Source organism: Chanos chanos, chromosome 13 (genome assembly GCF_902362185.1).
Source record: "Chanos chanos chromosome 13, fChaCha1.1, whole genome shotgun sequence".
In the NCBI taxonomy this organism is placed as follows: Eukaryota; Metazoa; Chordata; class Actinopteri; order Gonorynchiformes; family Chanidae; genus Chanos; species Chanos chanos.
Window position 1 is genome coordinate 4,550,001 of NC_044507.1, and position 22,500 is coordinate 4,572,500.

At 41.4% G+C, this 22,500-nt stretch overlaps 4 protein-coding genes across 4 annotated transcripts in view; 3 read left to right on the forward strand and 1 right to left on the reverse strand.

Annotated features, from left to right (window-relative positions):
• Positions 1–3,579: 3,579 nt before the first annotated feature.
• LOC115826638 (P2Y purinoceptor 6-like) lies at positions 3,580–4,778 on the forward strand. Its single transcript, XM_030790518.1, has 2 exons — positions 3,580–3,600; positions 3,729–4,778. The coding sequence occupies exons 1-2, from the start codon at positions 3,580–3,582 to the stop codon at positions 4,776–4,778; spliced, it is 1,071 nt and encodes a 356-aa protein (XP_030646378.1).
• Positions 4,779–5,179: 401 nt separating this feature from the next.
• LOC115826640 (P2Y purinoceptor 6-like) lies at positions 5,180–6,351 on the forward strand. The gene is made up of 2 exons (XM_030790521.1): positions 5,180–5,200; positions 5,329–6,351. Exons 1-2 carry the CDS (start codon positions 5,180–5,182, stop codon positions 6,349–6,351), a joined length of 1,044 nt encoding a protein of 347 aa, XP_030646381.1.
• Positions 6,352–8,939: 2,588 nt separating this feature from the next.
• slc17a6a (solute carrier family 17 member 6a) lies at positions 8,940–19,137 on the forward strand. The gene is made up of 12 exons (XM_030790522.1): positions 8,940–9,025; positions 10,750–11,005; positions 11,572–11,690; positions 13,261–13,375; positions 14,925–15,012; positions 15,151–15,237; positions 15,564–15,706; positions 16,117–16,266; positions 17,435–17,567; positions 17,875–17,985; positions 18,220–18,347; positions 18,799–19,137. Exons 1-12 carry the CDS (start codon positions 8,940–8,942, stop codon positions 19,135–19,137), a joined length of 1,755 nt encoding a protein of 584 aa, XP_030646382.1.
• A 455-nt stretch (positions 19,138–19,592) lies between these two features.
• Positions 19,593–22,500, reverse strand: part of LOC115826642 (leukotriene B4 receptor 1-like) — an 8,481-nt gene continuing 5,573 nt past the window's right edge. Inside the window, exon 2 of the mRNA XM_030790523.1 lies at positions 19,593–19,625. Within this exon, the coding sequence (XP_030646383.1) occupies positions 19,593–19,625 (33 nt within the window). The remainder of the gene's footprint in view (positions 19,626–22,500) is intronic.

Consider the following 22,500-nt stretch of genomic DNA (forward strand, 5'->3'; position numbering starts at 1 on the left):
ACATGTGACCTCAAAACAATACATGAGTTTTAAAAGGGATGGGTCTATAAAAAAAGAAGAGGAAGAAGAGAAAGAAAAGTCCTATCTGAAAGGGGACGTGAAGTGCGGACAGGGGGGGTTTAGCAGGAGAAATGATTTTTAAACCATTTAAAAGAGTAGCCCTTTTTCAAGAGAAATGCATTTGAACTTGACACAGTAGAGTCAGAGTTTAAATGTAGATCTCTAAGCTTAAATCCCTGAATCACTGTATGAAGTCTAATTCTACGTCCAACTCAGAGAGCCTCTCTCTCTCTCTCTCTTTCTCGCTGTCTCTCTTTCTCTCTCTCTTTCTCTCTCTCTCTCTTTCTCTCTCTCTTTCTCTCTCTCTCTCTCTCTCTCTCTCTCTCGATTCCGTTCCAACTCTCACTCTATGCAAAGCTAAAGCCAAAGTCATAACATTTCCATTTTCCTCTTTCTCAGTTAATCTGTAATGACTACTTTTCAAAAGGGTCATTACAGATTAACTGAAATGCACACACACACACACGCACACATACACACTCGCGCACACACACCGTGAAGTCATCCTGCGACCTTGAAGCATTGTAAGATGGGGGGGAAAAAAAAGAGCCTAATGCTTTAGAAATAGCTTGTGTAATAGGCTATGTCACATAGGAGAAGCTTTGAAGAATTATGAATTTAATGATAGCATGTATTTGACTGACACATATAATATACCTGTAGCAAGACTGATGAAGAAATGTTTAATATAACTGAATTTTTTTTTCTTTCAAACAGAGTTTAATCATCTTTCCTTTGGATCTAGTTGTATTGCTGTTTCTTTGTGTAAATAATTTAAAAGTGATTTTTTTTCCGTTGTTTTGTATACACATATGTGACAATACCTGATCACATGCGTTAAAGTGAAAAGCTGTAATCAGGCATTGGCTGCTGGTTTCCACGTTGGTTACCGATGCAAATGTCGCTAGTATCAGTATTAGATTTCTTATGATTCTTCCACCTGCAACCTTCACCTGACCACAGTTGAAGGCATCACATGAAAATTCTTTTCTGTGCCCTGGTTTTGATGTCATTTGCTTTTACTGCATCTCAGACTGTTATTGTGTGATTTGAGCAGAGGGGCTGGAAACTGTGCAGTGACAGATAGACTCAGACTCTCTCCCTTTGTCTTAGCGTGACACGTTAGCACCGGCGCGAACGTTCGCGCCGTCTGTTTTAGTTACTTACTGTGTTTCTTGCCGCTAAGACTGTTTTAGAAGCAATCAGCACCTTGAAGCCTGTGAGACAGTTTTAACACGTCATTCGAATCGCAAAGCTTGTGTGTCCAAAGAATAGACAGGCCTAAACCACATGGGCTTTCCCTGTGGGATTCAGGTAAAAATTGGTTGATTTGTCAGAAGGCGCATTTTGCCATAATTCTGTTGCCTCCTCACAGTCAGCACTGGGTGCGTCTCAGCAGAGCCCGTGGAATGTGTGAGGTTTGTCTATGCAGTATTCTGACAGAAATCTTCTTTGTGTTTGAGTGTGTCTGGTGTGTGTGTGCATGTGTTAATGCATACTGCGTGTGAGATTAATAACATGAAAAAAAAAAATGGTGGCCTAATGTTTTTTTAAAGGTGCCTTTATTTACTCTGAACATTACTTCCAGTGACGGAGTTTCTTTCGTTCTCCTGTTTCTCCCCCAATGAAACTCCGATTTATCCGGGCTAGCGAGGAAGAGGGAGACATTCTCTGCTTTGTGTGCGTGTCTGTTTGTTTTGCACACAGCACTTAACTGACAAAGGGTTTTATTCAGGCAAACACTACGTGTGTAAATTCTGACAGTGTTATGTAACCTCTATTCACGTCAACATTTCACAGAACTCTTCCCTGTGGACAGGATCATTTCTATGCTTTTGCCATGGGAAAGACTTATGGAAATGCTTGCGTTATTTGCCATATATTTACATTGTGAACCAGACCCTGACTGTACATGTCATAATGTCCGTTTTTTTTTTTTAATTTTATGTGACTTGAATTTTGAAGATTGTTGGAAAAAGTGAAAAAAAAAAAAGTTTAGACTTTGTGAACAGCACTAGTGTGTGTGTTGTAGCGGTTTGTCCATATGAAAATGAAGGATCTAATGATCTTCTCTATAGCATTGTATTCGGTGCATGTAGCCCAGAGACGGCTGGATCCGTGTGAGTCTAACGCTCTGTGAGGAGAGATCATCTGATGTGGAATCAGATCAGATTAATAGGATTCTACTTCCTGTCATGCACTAATCAATGCTGCACCTGCAAAGACTATCAAAGCCTTTTATGCCTTAAAATCATCTTTAGATTTTTTGTTGTTTGTTTGTTTCTTTCTTTCTGTTTTAGCTGATCTTTAACAAATACAATCATGTGTTCATTGTCTGGCCCGTTTTTTAATTTTGATTTATTCTGTGATATTCTTTCACAATATTTGTTCATTATTTCATTTTATTGGTTATGTTCAGGAGTTTGAATCTTTTTTGATACATTTAAAAGGCTTTTTTTTATCATTTGTTGTTGAAACACCGGCTTCTCATTTACTGAAAAAAAAAAAGAAAATTCACTGTTTTACTGTATGCGTCCAAATGCCATCTAAATAAATTATATCTACGATATCAAATTCTCGTCTGTTTTAATGAATGTGTCAGTTATTTCATTGTCTGGCTCTTCACTGTTGTTGAGTAGATGTGAACATCCTTGAAGGTGGAAACAATGGAGGTCACAAGTGTTGCACTAGTGAAACCACCGCCTTCACTACTGCTTTTGTAGGCAGCCGAGGATGTGAACTGTTTGAATCTTCAGTCTTTTCTCAGGCTCAGTGGATAACAGCCACAAAGTTGTTTTCAGGCTAAAAACATCTAGTTAAAATGTCTGGGGAGAGGACGAACCTTTTCTCTTATGTGAATTAAATATGATATATGTTTAGAAATGCACGTTCATCTGAGCCTAAGGGTGCCAAGGCATGAAAGCACTATACTGAGACTGGAATTTACAGTTACTATAGTTACTGAAGCTGCATCTAATTCTAATTCACCACAGACGTTTCACACTTCAGTCTCCCGCTACCTTTGCTGGAATGTGTCATTGAAACAAACCAACTAAGAAGAACACAAAAAGTCATTTTGAATGAGTTTACTTCAGTTGCTGATATGCAAGTTCAGTAGGTAAAATCTGACTTTCACAACACAAGAAGTGAAAAACAGGTTCGACGATTCAAGGTCGCTTGTGTGTTTGTGTGTGTGTGTGTGTGTGTGTGTGTGTGTTTGTGTGTGTGTTTGTGTGTAGGAGGTCCAATTCAATCAGGACCCCAGCAAGATTACAATCAACACAGCACACCATTTCTTTTCTCTGAGTTGTGTTTGTAAAGTCACTGACAGATGGCGAGGTTTGGGTGATATTTGCCTGACAGTATTCCATATACTCGATACCAAAGAATGCAGAATGGGAGGAGACAAGAGAAACGTTTTAATGCAGTACAGCGTATACACAAATACACATTAACACACACACACAGTCACTCAGTCCACCAGAACTGCAAAGCACATAGACAGGCAGCGATATAGAGATGACAGACAACAAGACAGAGGTGAGTCTCTTAAATATACATTTACTTGGACTTTGTAATGAGTTCAGAAGAACAGAGAACTTTGTTCTGGTATGCACACAAATTTAAATGCACAACACTCCCTCCCTGCCTCCCTCTCTCATCCCCAGGTTCCTATACTGTGTGATCTGGACGCACCAGGTGATGAACTCATGCGTCTGGCCCAGGTGCGTGTACTGCCAGGTTTCTTCCTGGCTGTGTTCATTTTGGGCCTGCCCCTTAACCTGCTTTCACTCTGGATCCCCTGCAGACACCTGGGCCGACGGAACCGAAGTGCCATCTTTCTCCTTAACCTGGCCATAGCTGACACTTGTTGGCTATTGGCTCTCCCTTCCCTCATCCAGTATCACCTCTCTGGGCTCAACTGGTCTCTGGGTCTTATTCTGTGTCGGACGGTTCGTTTTCTCTATCATTGCTACTTCTACGTCAGCATTGCCTTCGTGACCTGCGTCAGTTTTGACCGTTACCTCGTAATCGTGCACCCTCTCCACTCGGCTACCCTCCTCACCCACCGTCACTCCAGCCTCCTGTGTCTCGTCATTTGGCTTTTCTCCCTGGTGCAGAGCCTGCCTAGTTTCTTTTTATCGGTAACACAACACTGTCATCAGAACAACCGGACTTTGTGCGCAATTTACGTATTTTTGCCAGAATGGCGCTGGAGTTTGGCCTATTCTGTCGCTGCCACCTGTGTAAGCTTCCTCCTCCCTTTCGGCGCAATAACCTACTGCTGTTTGCGGAGCGCCGCCGAGCTGCGCCGTAGACGGGGCCTTCGGCCTCGCCTGCGACGCCTCACCCGTGTGCTTAGCGCCATCATGTTGTTTTTCGGGCTCATGTACTTGCCGTACCATCTGAGCCGGAATTGGGCAATATTGATGCGAGCTCTATTTCCACAAACGCGGTCGTCATGGCAGTTGGCAGACGCGATCTTCACTCTGGACATGGCTGTGTGCAGTCTGAGCTCTTGCATTAACCCGTTATTTAGCTGCTGCATCGGACCGCATTTCAAAAGGGAGTTCCAGGACGCGGTCGCCGGGATTTTGGAGCAGTGCCGCAAGGGAACGAGGAATACAGTGATGCCCTTTAGGGAGAGGGATAAACACGAGGAGACCAGCGGTAACTCCAATGAGTGTCGGACATGTGACCAGATTCAGGCATCTTAAGCTGATACATTTGGAAATAAGACAGAGGAGAAGGCTTCTATCTGAGATTCTTTGTAAAAGGAATAAGCATTAGATATGTTACACACTTATTTGAATCCGTGGCATAATCCTAACTTTGCAAAAACACCATTCACTGTGTATCATCTCTTGTCACCATGAATTACATTATTTTCTTTCTCTGAGTTGTGTTTGTAAAGTCATTGACAGATGGCGAGGTTTGGGTGATATTTGCCCGACAGTATTCCATATACTCGATACCAAAGAATGCAGAATGGGAGGAGACAAGAGAAACGTTTTAATGCAGTACAGCGTATACACAAATACACATTAACACACACACACACACACAGTCACTCAGTCCACCAGAACTGCAAAGCACATAGACAGGCAGCGATATAGAGATGACAGACAACAAGACAGAGGTGAGTCTCTTAAATATACATTTACTTGGACTTTGTAATGAGTTCAGAAGAACAGAGAACTTTGTTCTGGTATGCACACAAATTTAAATGCACAGCAGTCCCTTCTTGCCTCTCTCTCTCATCCCCAGGTTCCTATACTGTGTGATTTGGACGCACCAGGTGATGAGCTCATGCGTGTTGCTCAGATGCGGGTACTGACAGGTTTCTTCCTGGCTGTGTTCATTTTGGGCCTGCCCCTTAACCTGCTTTCACTCTGGATCCCCTGTAGACACCTGGGCCGACGGAACCGAAGTGCCATCTTTCTCCTTAACCTGGCCATAGCTGACATTTGTTGGCTGCTGGCTCTCCCTTCCCTCATCCAGTATCACCTCTCTGGGCTCAACTGGTCTCTGGGTCTTATTCTGTGTCGGACGGTTCGTTTTCTCTATCATTGCTACTTCTACGTCAGCATTGCCTTCGTGACCTGCGTCAGTTTAGACCGTTACCTCGTAATCGTGCACCCTCTCCACTCGGCTACCCTCCTCACCCACCGTCACTCCAGCCTCCTGTGTCTCGTCATTTGGCTTTTCTCCCTGGTGCAGAGCCTGCCTAGTTTCTTTTTATCGGTAACACAACACTGTAATCAGAACAACCGAACTGTGTGCACATCGTACATATTTTTGTTGGGATGGCGCTGGAGTTTGGCTTATTCAGTCGTTATCACCTGCGTAAGTTTTCTCCTCCCTTTCGGTGTGATAACCTACTGTTGTTTGCGGAGCGCTGCCGAACTGCGCCGTAGACGGGGCCTTCGGCCTCGCCTGCGACGCCTCACCCGTATGCTTAGCGCCATGATATTGGTTTTCGGGCTCATGTACTTGCCGTACCATCTGAGCCGGAATTCTGTAATCTTGATGCGGGCCCGATTTCCACAAACGCCGTCGTCATGGCGACTGGCAGATGCGATCTTCACTCTGAACATGTCTGTGTGCAGTCTGAGTTCTTGTATTAACCCGTTATTTAGCTGTTGCATCGGACCGCAATTCCAAAGGGAGTTCCAGGTGGCGGTCGCCTGGATGTTGGAACAGTGTCGCAAGGGAACAAGGAATACAGTGATGCCCCTTAGAGAGAGAGATGAGGAGACCAGCGGTAACTCTAATGTGTGTCGGACATGAGTTAACATTGTTAAATTTAGCTGATTTGTCTGATCGTAAGACAGTGAAGAGGGCTTCTATTTGATATGGTTTGTAAAAGGAAGAAACATCGGATATGTTACAGACTTATTTGGGTCCGTGGTGCAGTCGTAACCTTGTATATAACTCTCTTCAGTCTTTGTCATTTCTTGTCACTATAAATTTAAATCCCATAACAGGTAACTCAAATAAAAAATAAAGTAACAATTCTGGCTGTTTGTATACAGTTTATTTATTTATTTAGCAAACTTTATTACAGATTGATGAACGATATCCATGTGGAAATTACACATTTCAAACGAGGGAAAGATCAGATATCCTTTCCACTTTTGATCATCTCACTGGTTCACAGTTTCAGCACAGGCCTATATTTTACAGTGCTGGGAACAGGGGTCTTTAAATAAAACAGTTCAGGAGTTACACTTGCAAGAATAAAATTGTGTGAAATAAGATTAAGCATTGTGGACAGGCGAGGGAAAACAGAAAAAGAAAAAACGCAGCACAACTACATATATGCAAGATAACAATCCAAGATCGGCATTACTTTATTTATGTTCCTGTACTGTACCAGTTTCCTAAAGTGTTTTCGTTTGTTTGATTGTTCGTTTGTTTTCGTCGGGAGTTATCCGGACTTCTCAGGACTAGCTCAGAGAAGCGGCGTCGTGAAGGGGTGAATTCTTGGTGTATCTTGGTGCCTGATGAAACTGCTCTAATCATCCGAGTCTACCTGGCAAATCGGTAGCTACAAGTCTGGTGAAGCAGAGGGGGGGAAACTAGCACCGAATACTGGAACTGGTGGTGAAGAGGCACTTTATAATTAACCGGAGATAAGTCAGACCCAGGAGGCCTATATACTGATCCCAGATTACCAGTCATTGATACTGAAATAACTCAATTCTGTTTTCTGTAGTTATTCAAGTCACTACGGGCATTACGTTTTAAGGGACTGCATATTTTCATTGTCACCACAACAGCGTGAAACTTTGCCAGGCGTTCTGATACCCTCCCTCAAGTCTCAAGACATGTTTGTGAATGTTCTCGAGACGTAATATCCATGTTTTTGTGGTGATTAAATAAAGACACACTTCATCACAGAATACAAAGCTCATTTTTTCCAGTATTATTTCGACTTGATACATCTGCTACTTGTGACGCAACACCGCGCCCTAGTGGCTTTGGTCCACGGTAAGGTAAGTGCCTATCCCTCTTTCTTTCTTTCTTTCTTTCTTTCTTTCTTTCTTTCTTTCTTTCCTTCTTTCTTTCTTTCTTTCTTTCTTTCTTTCTTTCCCCGCGCTGGTTGTCAATCTGCCAGTCTGCACAGCCGCACTGAGGCAAGTGTGCCTGCAATACGAATTCAGAACACAGTAGCACACGGGAGGTAATTTAAAACGGAACCACGCGGTTACTGTAGTTTGAGTTAGGCCTCCTTTCGCTGAATTGTAAAATACGTCCACTGTATAAAGGCAGAACTGTGGTATGGCAAAAGACGATAACTCATTTTTCTACTCTCTTCCTTACTAAGGCAGGATCTATCTATCATTTATAGCTTTAAAAGACAAAATGTCCACGCACTGCTTATTTATTTGAGAATCAAGAAAGATTAGGGTACATTAATAAAGGACGTAAAATCTGTAAAATCTGTAAAAAGAAAATCGGTAAGGCGTGAGAGAGAGTGCGCGAGGAGAGAGAGCGCATTGATCTGTTTTTCTTTGCTCTTCCTGTCTAGTCTTTGAGGGCCCAAGAGGAATTGACTCATAGTGAAATCTGGTTTCCATAGTACCGCCCCTCTGGAGATCTTAGAATGGGCTTGTGAAACACGAGGACTGCAAATTTGTCATTACTTCAATTTACGAGGAAATACACAGCAGTTAGTGATGATTCAAAGTCAATATTGCTCTTATATACTGTGTTCATGAATAAACACTGATGAGTACGTTTTTCTTCATCGATTCAGTCGCAACACTTGTAAATGTAGCGGAGGAGTAGAGGAGCGGTAGCGCGCATGCTTCGTGCGCGCCGCCAAGCATACCTGGAGCAGCTGTGTTGAGACGCGCTTTCGCTGTCCACGGTACTGAAAGCGCTCAGGTTTTATGCCTTCAACCCAAATACCCGATAGTGCTGCTGCCAAATTCGACTGAGATTATTAACTATTTCCATATTGCTATTTTAATCTTAAGACAATTTTTGACGGCATAGTTGTCATCTTTGAATTTCTAGCAGCTTTAAGGAGCATTTGTCATCGTTATTCTTGCTTTTCCTCTTTTGAGGGGAAAAAATATAACCGTTCTGAACAAGATGGAACAGCAAGGATTTACAGGGCACGAAGGAAAAAATGCCTTAAAGGGCATTTTTGTGACTATGAAATAAGACCACATCTCATTGTTCGAACGTGTAGGCGTTTTGCAGTCCACTCTGTTCACTTGGGATTAAATCGTCGAAACACGAGTTTGCTTGGACAAAGAAGTACTTAATTCTGATTTTTGCATTTAAGGAATATGCCCGCACATTTTACGTTTCATTCTGAAATTTCGTCAACTTAAAAAATCGAGAGGAGTATCGTGTCTTGGGCTATGGATACCGTGAAAGAACGAGTTTTTGCCCCCGGTAAGGAACGACTGAAGAATTTTGCGGGGAAGACTCTGGGGCATATGCACAGGTACGGACAACTGCTAGCTGCTATTGACTCAGCTGATACTTTTCGTCAGTTGATGTTGGCTTAACTGATTGATTTATGAACCGAAACAATTCTAACAATAGAGACACGTGCTGCGAATAAACGATGTTTTCCGATATACCAAACACTGCTCTTTCACCATATTTCGTTGTCTTTATGTTAAAAGAAAATTTTCGTTTGCAGTTTTCTTTGAGAATAATTAGAAACAGGTCGCTCGTGGAGAATTGAAGAGGCGGGTATGAGAAATCCCACGAGGACGGGGCAAGCGTGCCCACAGCAGTTGTGGCCGGTTTAAATATTTAATGAAACGGAGTGAATCGTGACATGAGGTCTAAGAATATCTGTTACAGTACAGCTTCAGCCATGTTAACGAACATCGATTTGTTTCGCACCAGTGTCATAATCTGAATCTGAGAACCCTATGTATTGGGTAGTAACCTATTCACGCGAATTTTCGTTTTGTTAAAGGTTGCTCTTAAACACGAATGGGACGGCACAGTGATATTTGATGTTACGGTATTTTTCGTTTTATCAGAGCATAACATTTTCAGAGTGTTGATTTCTTCTAGAAAAAAATCATTGTAATTACACAATGAGAATATTTTTCCAAAAACGATTCATTTTTATCCCCTTCTTCACACATTTAAGTGGGATTTCTTAATTTTTAGCTTCAGTAACGAATAATGGTTAAAACGCTAAGAACTGGTATTTGATAAATATCATAGCACTATAATAATAGAGGGGTCTTATTAACACACCCATATCATCATACAGATGAATTCATTTAAAAAAAAAAAACAATTCATAAGTATCGTCAAAAACGTTCACATCTCAGTTTTACGCTAAAAGGTCCTCCCATGATTTTTCTCCACTAATCTAGCTGCTGTCTACGACAGTAAAACGTAGTCTTGATCATAACTGCGGATCTTTTCACACAACTAGGACCAACCACCATCACGCGGAGTAAATCCCTCTGAACGTAACAGAACCGAAACGTCATAAAATGAGATTCCCAATGTCTATATGTATGGCCGTGTTCCGTTTTTGCGATCCATATGAGAACATCATTTTAAATTCCTCATTATACAATCGAGTTAACCTTATTTGAGTACGCACAGTCTGTTCGCACAAATGAGTGAAGATTTTATCTGACGTATCTGCTCGAATCCATTACACATCTAACACATCTATTCGATGCTGAATGAGTTGCTGCAATGCGGGGCAAATATTTTTTTTTTTCCAAATCGTGTTCTTGGACAGAATACATTTGCATCTGAATGTCAGCATGCCATCAACTTGATCTTGCTCTATTTCTATCCTCGCTAGATACTCCGCGTTGACTTCAGTGCACAAGGGCACTCTGTATATTTTAAAAATAATACAATGTTTAGGGAAACATACCCCCCCCCCCCCCCCCCATCAAAGATTCAAACAAAGACTAGACCAAAAGCTCGCTTATGCTGGAAATTGAAAAATCATGTAAAATGGAGTGAGCGATGTGCACTTAAATGCATTAAAAATGAATTAATTAAGGAATTAAAGTTTCTCGACTGTTTTTTTTTTTTCAAACAATTTGAGAATGTTTGATTGATTTATAGATTGCGACGTCACAAGTTGCAACCTGATACGAAGTTAAAGAGAGGGGAAAGATAAACTGTATAGATGACATAAAAGAAAAGCTGATTTTCGGGTTTGATTTTTGCTAGGGTGCTGGAGAAACGGCAGAAGACAGGTGAAGTGATCGAACTAACGGAGGATGGACGACCTGCAACGATCAAAGAGAAGGAGCCGCCACTGTGCGACTGCACGTGCTTCGGACTCCCGCGCCGGTATATCATCGCCATGATGAGCGGCCTAGGGTTCTGTATTTCCTTTGGGATCCGATGCAATCTGGGAGTCGCGATCGTGGACATGGTCAATAATAGCACAATCCATCGGGGCAACAAAATCATTATCAAAGAGGTGTGTCTCTGTGGCATCATAAAACAAGCACCGCCCATTTTCTCACCTTCTCATTGAAGGCCCCTCCTTCCTTAAACTGATGGCGGACTTGTTCAATATGTCATCACGGCTGTATTCATTCTTACGAGTAAAATCATAAAAACGTATCACATTTAGATACAAGCATGCTATGTTTTGATCCGTTTGTGGAAATGTGACTAGAAAAATGCTTTTTCGAAGTGGTTGCACAAAAGAAGAATTCCGCTGATTCCAAAGAATTGTAGGCTATTACATTGTCTAGGTTATTCACATTAAAATTTCAAATTTGAAAAACCTCCATTTCCACTTTTCCCGCGTAAGTGGGAAGGAACAGATAAGACAAAAGGAACAGATATTTATATATACAGAACCAAAACACACCAGCAAAAGCACATTCTATTGTTAGGACGCTGGAAGCTATTATTTAATTAAGAATTCAACGAATTAATTAAGAAGTCAATCTTATTTGAGGATCCACACCTGCCATTTTCAAATTAATTGAATTGAACAGAATTTTCTTATTTATTTATTTATATGTTTATTTAAAGAAGGCGAAGTTTAACTGGGACCCAGAGACAGTGGGGATGATCCACGGTTCATTTTTCTGGGGTTACATTGTGACGCAGATCCCAGGAGGGTACATTTCCTCGCGCCTGGCAGCTAACAGGTGAGCCCTGTAATTCTAACACATACTGAACATGGACTACCTCTTAACGGACGCTTCGGCCCACCTTATACAATCACAGAGATATTTGCCCTTTCATCAGTGATTTAAGGACACACAGTGAAATACGTTTCATTGTTATCCCCCCCTTACCGACTTTACGCTACCCAACCAAACATAAGTGTGAATCTACTGGAGGTTCAGATGCTAGGACGATTTAGTGTATGTTGGTGTTTTTGTCCTGAATTATTAAACAAATGTGTTATAATTAGTTATTTTGATAGAACAAGAGAGAAACATTAAGTATGTTGTCAGACTGTGTTTAAAACCCGACCAATATCACAACAGTCACATTTCAAACATTTTTGTGGACTGGCTAATCGATAAACTCTCTCGCATTGGAGTGAATGAGTGACGTGGTGTTGCGACAGACAAGCTTAAGGATGACTGTCAGACTGTTGGCAGTAATGAGGAGGGAGCACGTGCTGACCGTGCCAAAATCGTCGGGGGTTTTTATTGACGCACATGCCCGTTAGGCGCGCCTCTACTTGTTAATGAGGTCTCGCGGGAGAGCCATGCCTAATCTTTTGTACGCGGGGCACATGGCAACCAGTTCGAGCGACGCGACACAGAAAATGTTCGCGGGCACACACACACAGACACACACACACACATATACACACACACAATAAAGCAAAATATGCTTTACGATACAATTCCAATAGGCCTATGGTTTCATTCTTAAATTCAAATACATTTAACACTACCAAGGGAGTTACACAATATAACAAAGCACAAAAACTGTAAACGTAGAAAAATTGCTTAACTGTGGGCATTTTCTCAACTGTGCATTTCCTGTGCGGTTTTAATGTCACAACACTTCGTTGCCCTAAGTGTGCTGCTATTGCTATGAATATCTTGGGCTTACATACTGGTTTCCGTTATGCAGTGCAAACAAAACTATTTCAAGAAATTCGCCTCTCTTTTAACGCTGATGGTGTAAACTGCGCGCGCGCACGTACGCACACACGCATATGTACTCACTGTCCTCGCCTCTTCTTTCAGTTTGAGGTCTGGGGCTATTTAAATTCATACTCAGCACGTCGGCATGATTTTTTATGTCACAGAAGTCGTGCAAATACCACTGCTCATTTACGAAAACCATACACAAAAAAATCCCCAAAGAAAACAGGAGTTCCTCTCCTTAAAAATGGCTTCAGATCTTAATTTTACACATTGTTTAAGTGTATTCTTAACTAGATACTCTTAAATAGACAGGACATTATTTGAAGAATTTTTGTGAAAATGGACATTTCTATTCATACATTACTTTAGTCTGAACGCATTTTTTTAATCGAAAAAGCGATTAAGAGTGAAATATTTAAAACGTTTTATCATCTGTATATTACATGTTTTGCGTGGCTGCTAAATATTCGCTGAAAATGTAATGTGATGTAAATTAACCTGTTAATTTGACTGTTGTCCTCGTGAAAGTTTCGTTTTAGCAAACGAACTATGGTAACCTAAAGCGAATGACTTTCTTAGTGCATGTCTGTGCATTGCTCAATTGCAGAGTTTTTGGTGCTGCCATCTTGCTAACGTCAACTCTCAACATGTTCATCCCGTCAGCCGCACGCGTGCACTACGGTTGCGTCATCTTCGTCAGGATACTCCAGGGTCTTGTGGAGGTAAGAGCTCGCGGTCGAGGCCATGCCACCCAAGTGCAGCTGTCTACCACTCACGTTTTCATTATTTTTTATTTTGTGGTTCTTATTATTGTACTGCTCGACTTCACGGTTTATATAAAACCGTACCATGCGAAGAGTTTACCCAAGAAAAACACTACCGTGCACCTTTCCCATACCACGACCCTGTATGCAGTTTCTGTCAGCTGTGCGATTCGTTCCTCCATTAAGTTTCGATTAATACCCAAATTAACCATTGTTTTGTGTTTTGAAAAGATCTCTCACACACCAAACATGAAGTACTGAATCTGTTGGAGGATTAGATGTTTGGATTATGGGTCATTACCTTGAAAAGGTTGAATGTTCTCATTCATTTTACAAAATGAAAGGCGTGGTTATTGATTAGATGGGTAATCTGTACAACGACATTTTAAAGACGGCTTAATGTGGTCTCATTTTACAAAGCATACACTCTGATGCTGCAGTTGCCGAAACAATAATAACAGATGTAGCCTGTACGGCATTTTTAAAAGGCTGAACAGAGAAAGCGCAAGCCACTGATTGTTTCGTGTCTCTTTCAAACCCCACTCTCCTAAATCTGCCCTTAAACATCAGAGCAAACACTAACAGCCGCCTCAGGGGAAAGAGAGAGAAAGAGAGATGGAGAGACGGAGTTACACATCAGAAGAGAACAAACAGACAAATGAAAGAGAGGGAGAGAGAAGGAGAGAGAGAGAAAGAGAGAGAGCAAGAGCATGTGACCTCAATCTCTCTCTCAAACAAACCTCAATGGATGGGAGAGAAAACAAAAAAAAATGCTTGAGAGAGAGAGAGAGAGAGAAAACATACACTCTCAGCAACAGCTGTTGGTATCTGAGAGACCAAGGCCATGTCCGTGTCTCTGTCTATTGTTCTATTCAGAGAGAGAGAGAGGGAGAGAGAGAGGGTCTATTCTGAGCTCTGGGTCTCCTACATTGTAAATGTGGGTGTTTGTAACGTCTGTTAGCAACCATAGGAAGCTCATGTTCCACACGTATCGACTGATTGCTACAAATTAAACATTAGCCTTCCAGAACCGTCCCCTCAGCTCACCCCAGCAATTTGTGTCTATCAGCCACTGATTGTGTGCCAATTAACGTTTAATGAAGATTTAATAGGAACATTGCTGGTTTTTGGTGATGACTCAGCCAGTCTCATTAATCTGTGTTTCACAGCTGATTCGGAGGTTTGTGTTTGGTTTGTTTTGCATTCACAGCAATAAAACGGAGTCATTCCTGTGAGGGGAATTAGCATTTTCTCACCGTTCATGTGCGTCTCAGCAGAAAAACGGCTGGGCTTTCATAGAACAATGCTGTTATAATGTCTATTTCTCATATTTCTTTAGGTAACATCAGAGATCTAATTAAATATTGTTTGAGGGCTTTTTAATTTTATTTAGCTCAGTACTTTGAGGATTAAATGAATAGGATGTGACACATGAATACTTGAAATAACGGAGGTGTGTGGATGTCTTGTTGTACTCATAGTTTGTGATGTCTGGGTTTACAATCAGGGTGTGACCTACCCAGCATGCCATGGGATCTGGAGCAAATGGGCCCCACCCCTGGAGAGGAGTCGCTTGGCAACCATTTCTTTCTGTGGTAATTATGAGAGTCTTTTCTTGATCACCTTTGTCACATTGTTGTTGTTTTTTTCTTTTCTTTTCTTTTTGTTTTTTTGTAAAACAAACATTCAGTTCATTACCTATTTCTCTCTCTCTCTCTCCCTCTGTTTCTCAGGTTCTTATGCAGGTGCCGTGGTGGCAATGCCCTTGGCAGGGATACTGGTGCAGTATTCAGGATGGTCCTCTGTTTTCTATCTGTATGGTGAGTGTATTGCTGTAATGAGGCATGTCCAGTTGGTATATGATCAGCTGGCAGGGGTGGTAACTTGCACTCCTGGTTAGAATGGGAGTGATAGCGTTGGCTTAGTCTGGCCTCCCACGGAGGGCAGTTTGTTCTCTGCTCAGGGAGACTCATTCAGACAGGACGCCCTCCCTGTTGTTACACTTCATTGACTCCCAGCACCGATGGACTGTCTGTTCCAGCTGCAAGCGAAACATAAAGAAATAGTGTAGGAATCCACATACACTATGGTCCCATTCTGATGGATGGATCTCTGCCTCTCTGTCTCTCTCTCTCTCTCTTTGTAGGGAGTTTTGGAATGTTCTGGTACCTGTTTTGGATCCTGGTGTCATATGAGAGCCCAGCAGAACACCCCACTATAACGGATGAAGAGAGAACCTACATAGAGGAGAGCATCGGAGAGAGTGCTAAATTACTGGGAGCAGCTGATGTGAGTCCACGCCCGTATCTACTGTCTCAACACAATGGTTATTCAAACAGCTGGCAGCACACCTACCTGTCACTTTTACAAACACTCATAAAACGAACCACTTTTACCAAAGGAGCCTCTGCCTAGAAGCTTTGAAAGCTACATCAGCTCAGGGTCAGTGAAGTTGCACTTCCCATGTAAAAAAAAAAAATGTAATATTAATATGGTGAAAATACAAGAAACTCTCCGAAGCTGGGAAACTTAGCAGTCTTTACACATTCTAAGTCAGTGATCCTGGCTACAGTCTCACATGGTTTCTGGATTGATCGACAGTTTTGTGTAATCTTTACACATTCTCAATCGGTGATCCTGGGTTTAGTCTCACGTGGTTTCTGGATTGATCGAGGGTTTTCCCTGGTGTCTCCCGACAGAAATTCAAAACCCCCTGGAGAAAATTCTTCACCTCCATGCCAGTCTATGCAATCATCGTGGCCAACTTCTGCAGGAGCTGGACCTTCTACCTGCTTCTCATCAGCCAGCCCGCTTACTTTGAGGAGGTGTTTGGCTTTGAGATCAGCAAGGTAGGATCAGCTAACCGAGAGCAGAACTCACAGTGACATCTGTTTGGTTTTGCTATTCATTTACAGTGCTCCTAGTGTATGAGAATCTCCTTTTTGAATATTCATTATCGTGAGGAATCAAACTGTTTAATGTTCTGTAGCTTTGTAGGTTAAGCGCCTTCAAAAAACCCCCCACATTTTTTAAGACTGTACGGTTTGAAGTTCTCTTAGATGATCTAAGAAGAACTTCTGGCGTTTGTCTATCCCCACAAAGCGTGTGTGTTGTGGTTTGTATTGCTTTAGCAATGCTAACTGCTCGACCTGACTCGGTATCAATCAAAACCCCGGACAAGCTTCATTCCCCAGGTCTGTTTATGCCTGTCATACATTTTCACAAATCTCTCGCTGTAACAGCAGACTGTTGTAGCTGTCAGCGAGCGACCCCTGTTTTTCCCTGTCGGACGCCCCTGGTAACTCGCTGAAGACGTAAATAAAATCTGACATTGTTATTGATCTCTGGCAAGGAGGAGAGAAAGTGTGTAACATAAATCAAAGCTTGCAGAGTAGAGTAATTCAAACAGAGACATTGATTCCTCTGGCTTTAAACGGGGAGGGGGGGGGGGCGTACGTTAGGGTCTGAAGAGGAGATTGGGTTCGGAGGCTGAGACAGGAGGCTTGAAGATTTGTCTCGGCGTATCGCTGGTTACCGCATAGTCACAAACGTCTCTGTTAGGATACAGAGAGCTGAAAAAGAGACTTATTTTGAGATGAAATTCAGAAAATTCTCAAAGCGATACAAGACAAAGGAAGAACCAAAAGAGTCAGTCATCTGAAGCAGTACCTTTAAATTTATTTCAGCTTGAACTCTGATTTCTTACAAAATGAGTTGCGTCTAATTTGTTGGAAAATGATGCAGATATGAAGCATTTTATGGAAGCCTGAGATGGCACATTTAGTGAGTATTTATTACCATTAGCCTTGTGTAGAAAACTGAGAGTCTCTCTCTCTTTCTCTCTCTCTCGTGTGTCTGTATGTATATGTGATGTGTGTGTGTGTGTGTGTGTGTATGTATATGTGATGTGTGATGTGCGATGTGTGTGTGTTTGTGTGTATGTGTATGTGATGTGTGTGTGTGTGTGTGTGTGTGTGTGTGTGTGTGTGTGTGTGTGTGATGTGTGTGTGTGTGTAGGTGGGGATGCTGTCTGCTTTGCCCCATCTGGTCATGACCATCATAGTTCCTATTGGTGGCCAACTCGCCGACTTCCTGCGCAGTAAAAACATCCTGTCCACCACTACTGTCAGGAAGATAATGAACTGTGGAGGTGAGCTCCGCAGCGTTTGTATTCTCTGTGTACGTCATAAAATGTGAAACTGGCTCCTTTTGTCATACACCTTTGTGAAAATGTCACGTTTTACATGCAGGTCGGCCAGTAGACAGTGTGTTGCGGCACTGTCCCTATCAAAGGTTACCCTTAATGATTCTGTGCATTAAGCTCTCACCCTGACCTTTACCTAGTGACCTAGGCTGTCATTCTCCTCCACAACGTCCTCCCTTTAATCACAGTGACCTATGATGTAAAATGACCTTGCTCAGATCTTCGTGGTGACCTTTGACCTTTGGTGTTGTAGGGTTTGGAATGGAGGCGACTCTGTTGCTGGTGGTTGGTTATTCCCACAGTAAGGGCGTGGCCATCTCGTTCCTAGTGTTAGCCGTGGGATTCAGCGGGTTTGCCATATCAGGTGAGAGACCTGCTTAATCTGCTGTGGTGTTTAATCACAGCTCATCAAATGGACCAAACGCATCTTCAGTTCAGTTTGTATGATTGTGGAGAAATGGTCTTTAGGATTGGCGATTGGCAAGTCTTCATTTGCATCTCAGTCTCCCATTATCCCCTTGTGTTTGGTAGAGGGGGAAATGCTGTTTGTCTGTATGAGACCCTGACGTTCATGTTGGCATCCTCTCTCGACTTTTAGGTTTTAATGTGAATCATCTGGACATTGCGCCCAGGTATGCCAGTATCCTAATGGGTATATCAAATGGAGTGGGCACCCTCTCTGGCATGGTTTGCCCTCTCATCGTCGGTGCCATGACCAAAAATAAGGTATCAGGTTTTGTCCGTACTCTTTTACTTAATTCTGTTATTCTGTTGTTTTTTGCTAAAGTCAAAAAGATATTTGTCAGTGGTTGGACTCATACATTTTCTTTTAGTTTCTTTTCATCTCTTTTTGAGTAGATGTTATGAACACAGCATTTTGGGCTATTCTGAGCTGTTTCATCCAGCGATTTAAATGTCTACATCATTGCGCTGGTTAGAAAGGATTTTCTGTTTAATCACTATGGCTTAAAAGCCCTGTGTCCTCTTTACGTCAGTGAAGCTCAGTGTGTTTTTGTGTTTCTTGTACGTTACCTAAATTATATACATTCTTGTGTGTTGCATGATAGAAAAATTGTGGATGCTCTACCTATAGTAATGAAGATGGTGAATTCTAAAAAGGTTCTGTGTATGCTACTGACTGCATGTATGTTGTTGTATGTGTTCACTGTGTTCTCAGACACGTGAGGAGTGGCAGAGCGTGTTTCTGATCGCGTCTCTGGTGCACTACGGCGGCGTGGTGTTCTACGGGATCTTTGCGTCCGGCGACAAGCAGCCGTGGGCGGACCCCGAGCAGACCAGCGAGGAGAAGTGCGGCTTCATCGACGAAGACGAGCTCGCCGAGGAGACCGGTGACATCACACTCAGCCACGCCCCTCTGGGGGCCCAGACTGCGTTGGGGGGCCCCGCCAAAACATATGGGGCCACCACGCAGCTGAACGGGGGATGGGCGGACGGGTGGGAGAAGAGGGAGGAGTATATTCAGGAGGGGGCGGAGCCTAGAAGTGACTACTCATAAATCACAGAGGTGCATCAGAGAGAAAGAGAAAGAGATGGGGAAAAAAGATATTTAATAAACGAAACTCTATTATCAAACATTGTCATTATCAGGACTGCTCAAGGATCATTTGAAGGAAAACTTGACAAAGAGTTTAAATGTTATGACGAAAATATTTATTAATATTATAAATGCAATGAAGTTGTCTGAAATAATAGTCATAAATTAATATAAAGGTTATTTGAGAAATGCAAGAAGACACTTTTGCCAAAGAGGGATGTTTCAGACAGAATTAAAACATAACATGAGGGAAGAGTTATGGTATGGGAATATAAGATAAGATACTAATTAAAGTCAAATTATTTATTTAGTTTTAAAAACATTAATCTAAAAAAATGTGCAGTATGTAAAGAACTAGTCTTGAGACTGTGGCGTGGATCTTTTCTGCTGCTCTGATCTTGGTGGGCCGGTCTGTCTCAGGGTTTTTCTTCCAGTCTGAATACAAACACCTGTCTCTGGACATTGGCTTTCACCTTCTAAATGAAGTTACTGTAGTGCAGGTTTAGTCTGTAGGTTTAGTCTGGGTTCTGTCTAGTTCAATGCTGTTTCCTGCTTTACTTTAATGTAGTCTGGTTAGTGTAGTCTAATCTAGTTAAGTTTAGTGTAGTTTCCTAGTTTAATTACTGAGGTGTAGTGCATTTTACTGTAGGTTAGTTTCACGTTCTTTCTGAGCATGGTTCATGCTAGTTTAATTTATTGCAGTTACGTTTTGTTTCATGTGGTTTCCTACTTTGTTTACTATAGTTCAACCGATTGTAGATCATTTTAATTTTGTCCGGTTTAATGTGGTTTTCCTGTTGGAATAGGTTGTTGTAGTCTTAAGTTTTGTGTAGTTTAGTGCAGTTTAGTGTAGTTTAGTTTAGAGTATACTGTAGAGTAACGCAGTGTAGTGTAGATGGTAGTTAAGTAGTCAGCAGGTTTTCAGACTTGATTAAAAACCAGAAGATCCTCTGGACCCCAAAAACACGCAGGCAGAGCACCTTAACATGACCAAATTAAACTGAAAGTGAAAGTAAAAACACAAGATTACCGAGTCTCACTTTATATTTAGTCAAATATATGCATTTACATGACCAGCACACATCAGAAAACCTGTTTTAATGTCTTTGTAGATGCACATATTTACACATTACCTCAGTGATGCTTAATAAGCATAATAATCTACAAATGTAAGTATAGAATATGTTTATATGGAGCAGAATGTTCAGAAAGAAAGATAACGTTCAGAAATCCTTCACCCCTCCGAAAAAGAAAAGAAAGAAAGAAAGAAAAACACACAGGTTGGAAAAGCACAAAAGATTTTGCTGATGGGTACTGACCTGAATATTTCTGTAAATACCCGACTTAGAAGAGTGGTGAGATCTTTGAGAAATGTTGTAAACATTGGAGAGTCCCTCCCAAGTGCGTTCTTGTATAAATCGTGACACACGTCTCATTTTACGGATGGAAGGTAGTTTAGCCATCTACGTGTAAGACACAGTAAAAAAAAAAAAAAAAAAAAAAAAAAAAAAGAGAAATTCTTGAAGAAAATGATCTTCGTTCTTTCTGTATAACTCTGTATAGCTTTGCTGATACAAAACTCCTCTACTCTCACTGCTAATAAGCCAGTCTGTAAAACAGTCATTGTGTAACATCATACAGTCATCATGTAGTTTTCCAGCATCCTTTGAATGCACTAATGAGTATTTGTTCGTAAAACAAAACAAAACAAAACAAAACAAAGCAAAACATAGAAATGATTTTCCTTTCTCACGTGTGTTTTTATGATAGATATACTGTTTCTGTGAGACTATTGTGAAACTGGGTTGGTAATCTGTGTGTATAACATAACACTATTCAACAGATACTGTTGTTTTTTGTTTTGGTTGTTCTTTTTTTTTTTCTTGGACGGCTCCATTCTAGCCGTCTGGACTGGCTGGACTGCCGTGTGTTTAATGGGGGTATTTTGTGATCAGCAGGTAAGCATGCGTTGTTATTTTTAGGAACAGGTTTCAGTTGCTGTACAAGGACAACAATCTGCCATAGAAATCAACTCGGCAGTCAGTTTATGGCTGAGATACTTTCAATTGGCAATTACTTTTAATAGATGTAAGGGGGACCTGCTCCGGGCTGTTAATCTGGAAGAGCTGGTAGTCTTGCCATGGTTTGTTAACTTGCATACGTCTTCATTGTTGAACTGTGAAAGACTGTGGTGACTGATGGATTGAACAGAAAGCCCTTGGCTCATTGAGAACCTGTGTCGCAATAATTTCCAAGTAATGTTTGCTGTCATACTCTATATGTGGTGTATTGTGTGATGCTGATCTTAAGTCTAAACTAATTGTTTTTGGAGTTACGCAACAAGACAAAAACAAAACAGAACGTGGTTTGGAGACATCGTTTGGAGTCACTCAGAATCCAGATCCTTAAGCTCGCTATTCAGGGAATAGGTAGTTTAATCATCACTGAGGCCATTGCTTATGGGCATTCCAGAGTTCTAGAATCCTTAGCTAGTTGTCCAGAATGCATCTTTTAGTTGGTCTGTCTGGAAGGGTGAGGCATTATGACATCACAAAGCCCTTCTTTGTTTGTTTGGGTTTGACTGACAGATGGTGTGCCAAGAACCCATCTCAAACTTTGTGTTCACAAAGCATATAACTTAATATATCTCTCTCTATATATGTATATGTATAAACCGTTTCTGCAAAGATGTTCAGATTAACACCAGATATTTAATATAATTTAAAATTTTATTCCAGGCTTCCTGCCTGTGACTGATGAAGAAGTGTGATTGTAGTCTCCTACTGTTGTGTGAAACTGAGAGATTTATTGATGTCATAAAGTGTTGACTTATACAAATACTATCTAGTCATGATTTTATATATAAAATCTCCAAATGAAGAAGTTATGTCTCTTACATCCTCAGTTAAAAAAAAAAAAAAAGTCGGACCAAAAGAAAAGTGTTTGAAAACAGGAATTTCTCTGCCTTTGAAGACATCTAACTATAGAGTGTTATGATGACTCCTGCATGATTTCTCATTAAAAGATGATGGCTTTCATTTTCAATTCTTGTTTGGTCTCCATTTTATGTACAGATTTTTTCCAGCACTTTCCACACTTAACATGTTAGAACAGTTGTCACTGTGACTAAAACAGCAGAGTGCACTGTATTCCTTTGGGTAAATATGTGAAATACTATGATGTCATCTCATCCGTTACACCAAAACGCTGTGTTTGATTTCTAAGGGAATACCTGAATATTATTCATGTTCTTAACTGAGCTGTATGCTCCTTGTCATTCGAGTGATTGGGATCCACTTGACCTTGATCTGATTTGAAGGTCGC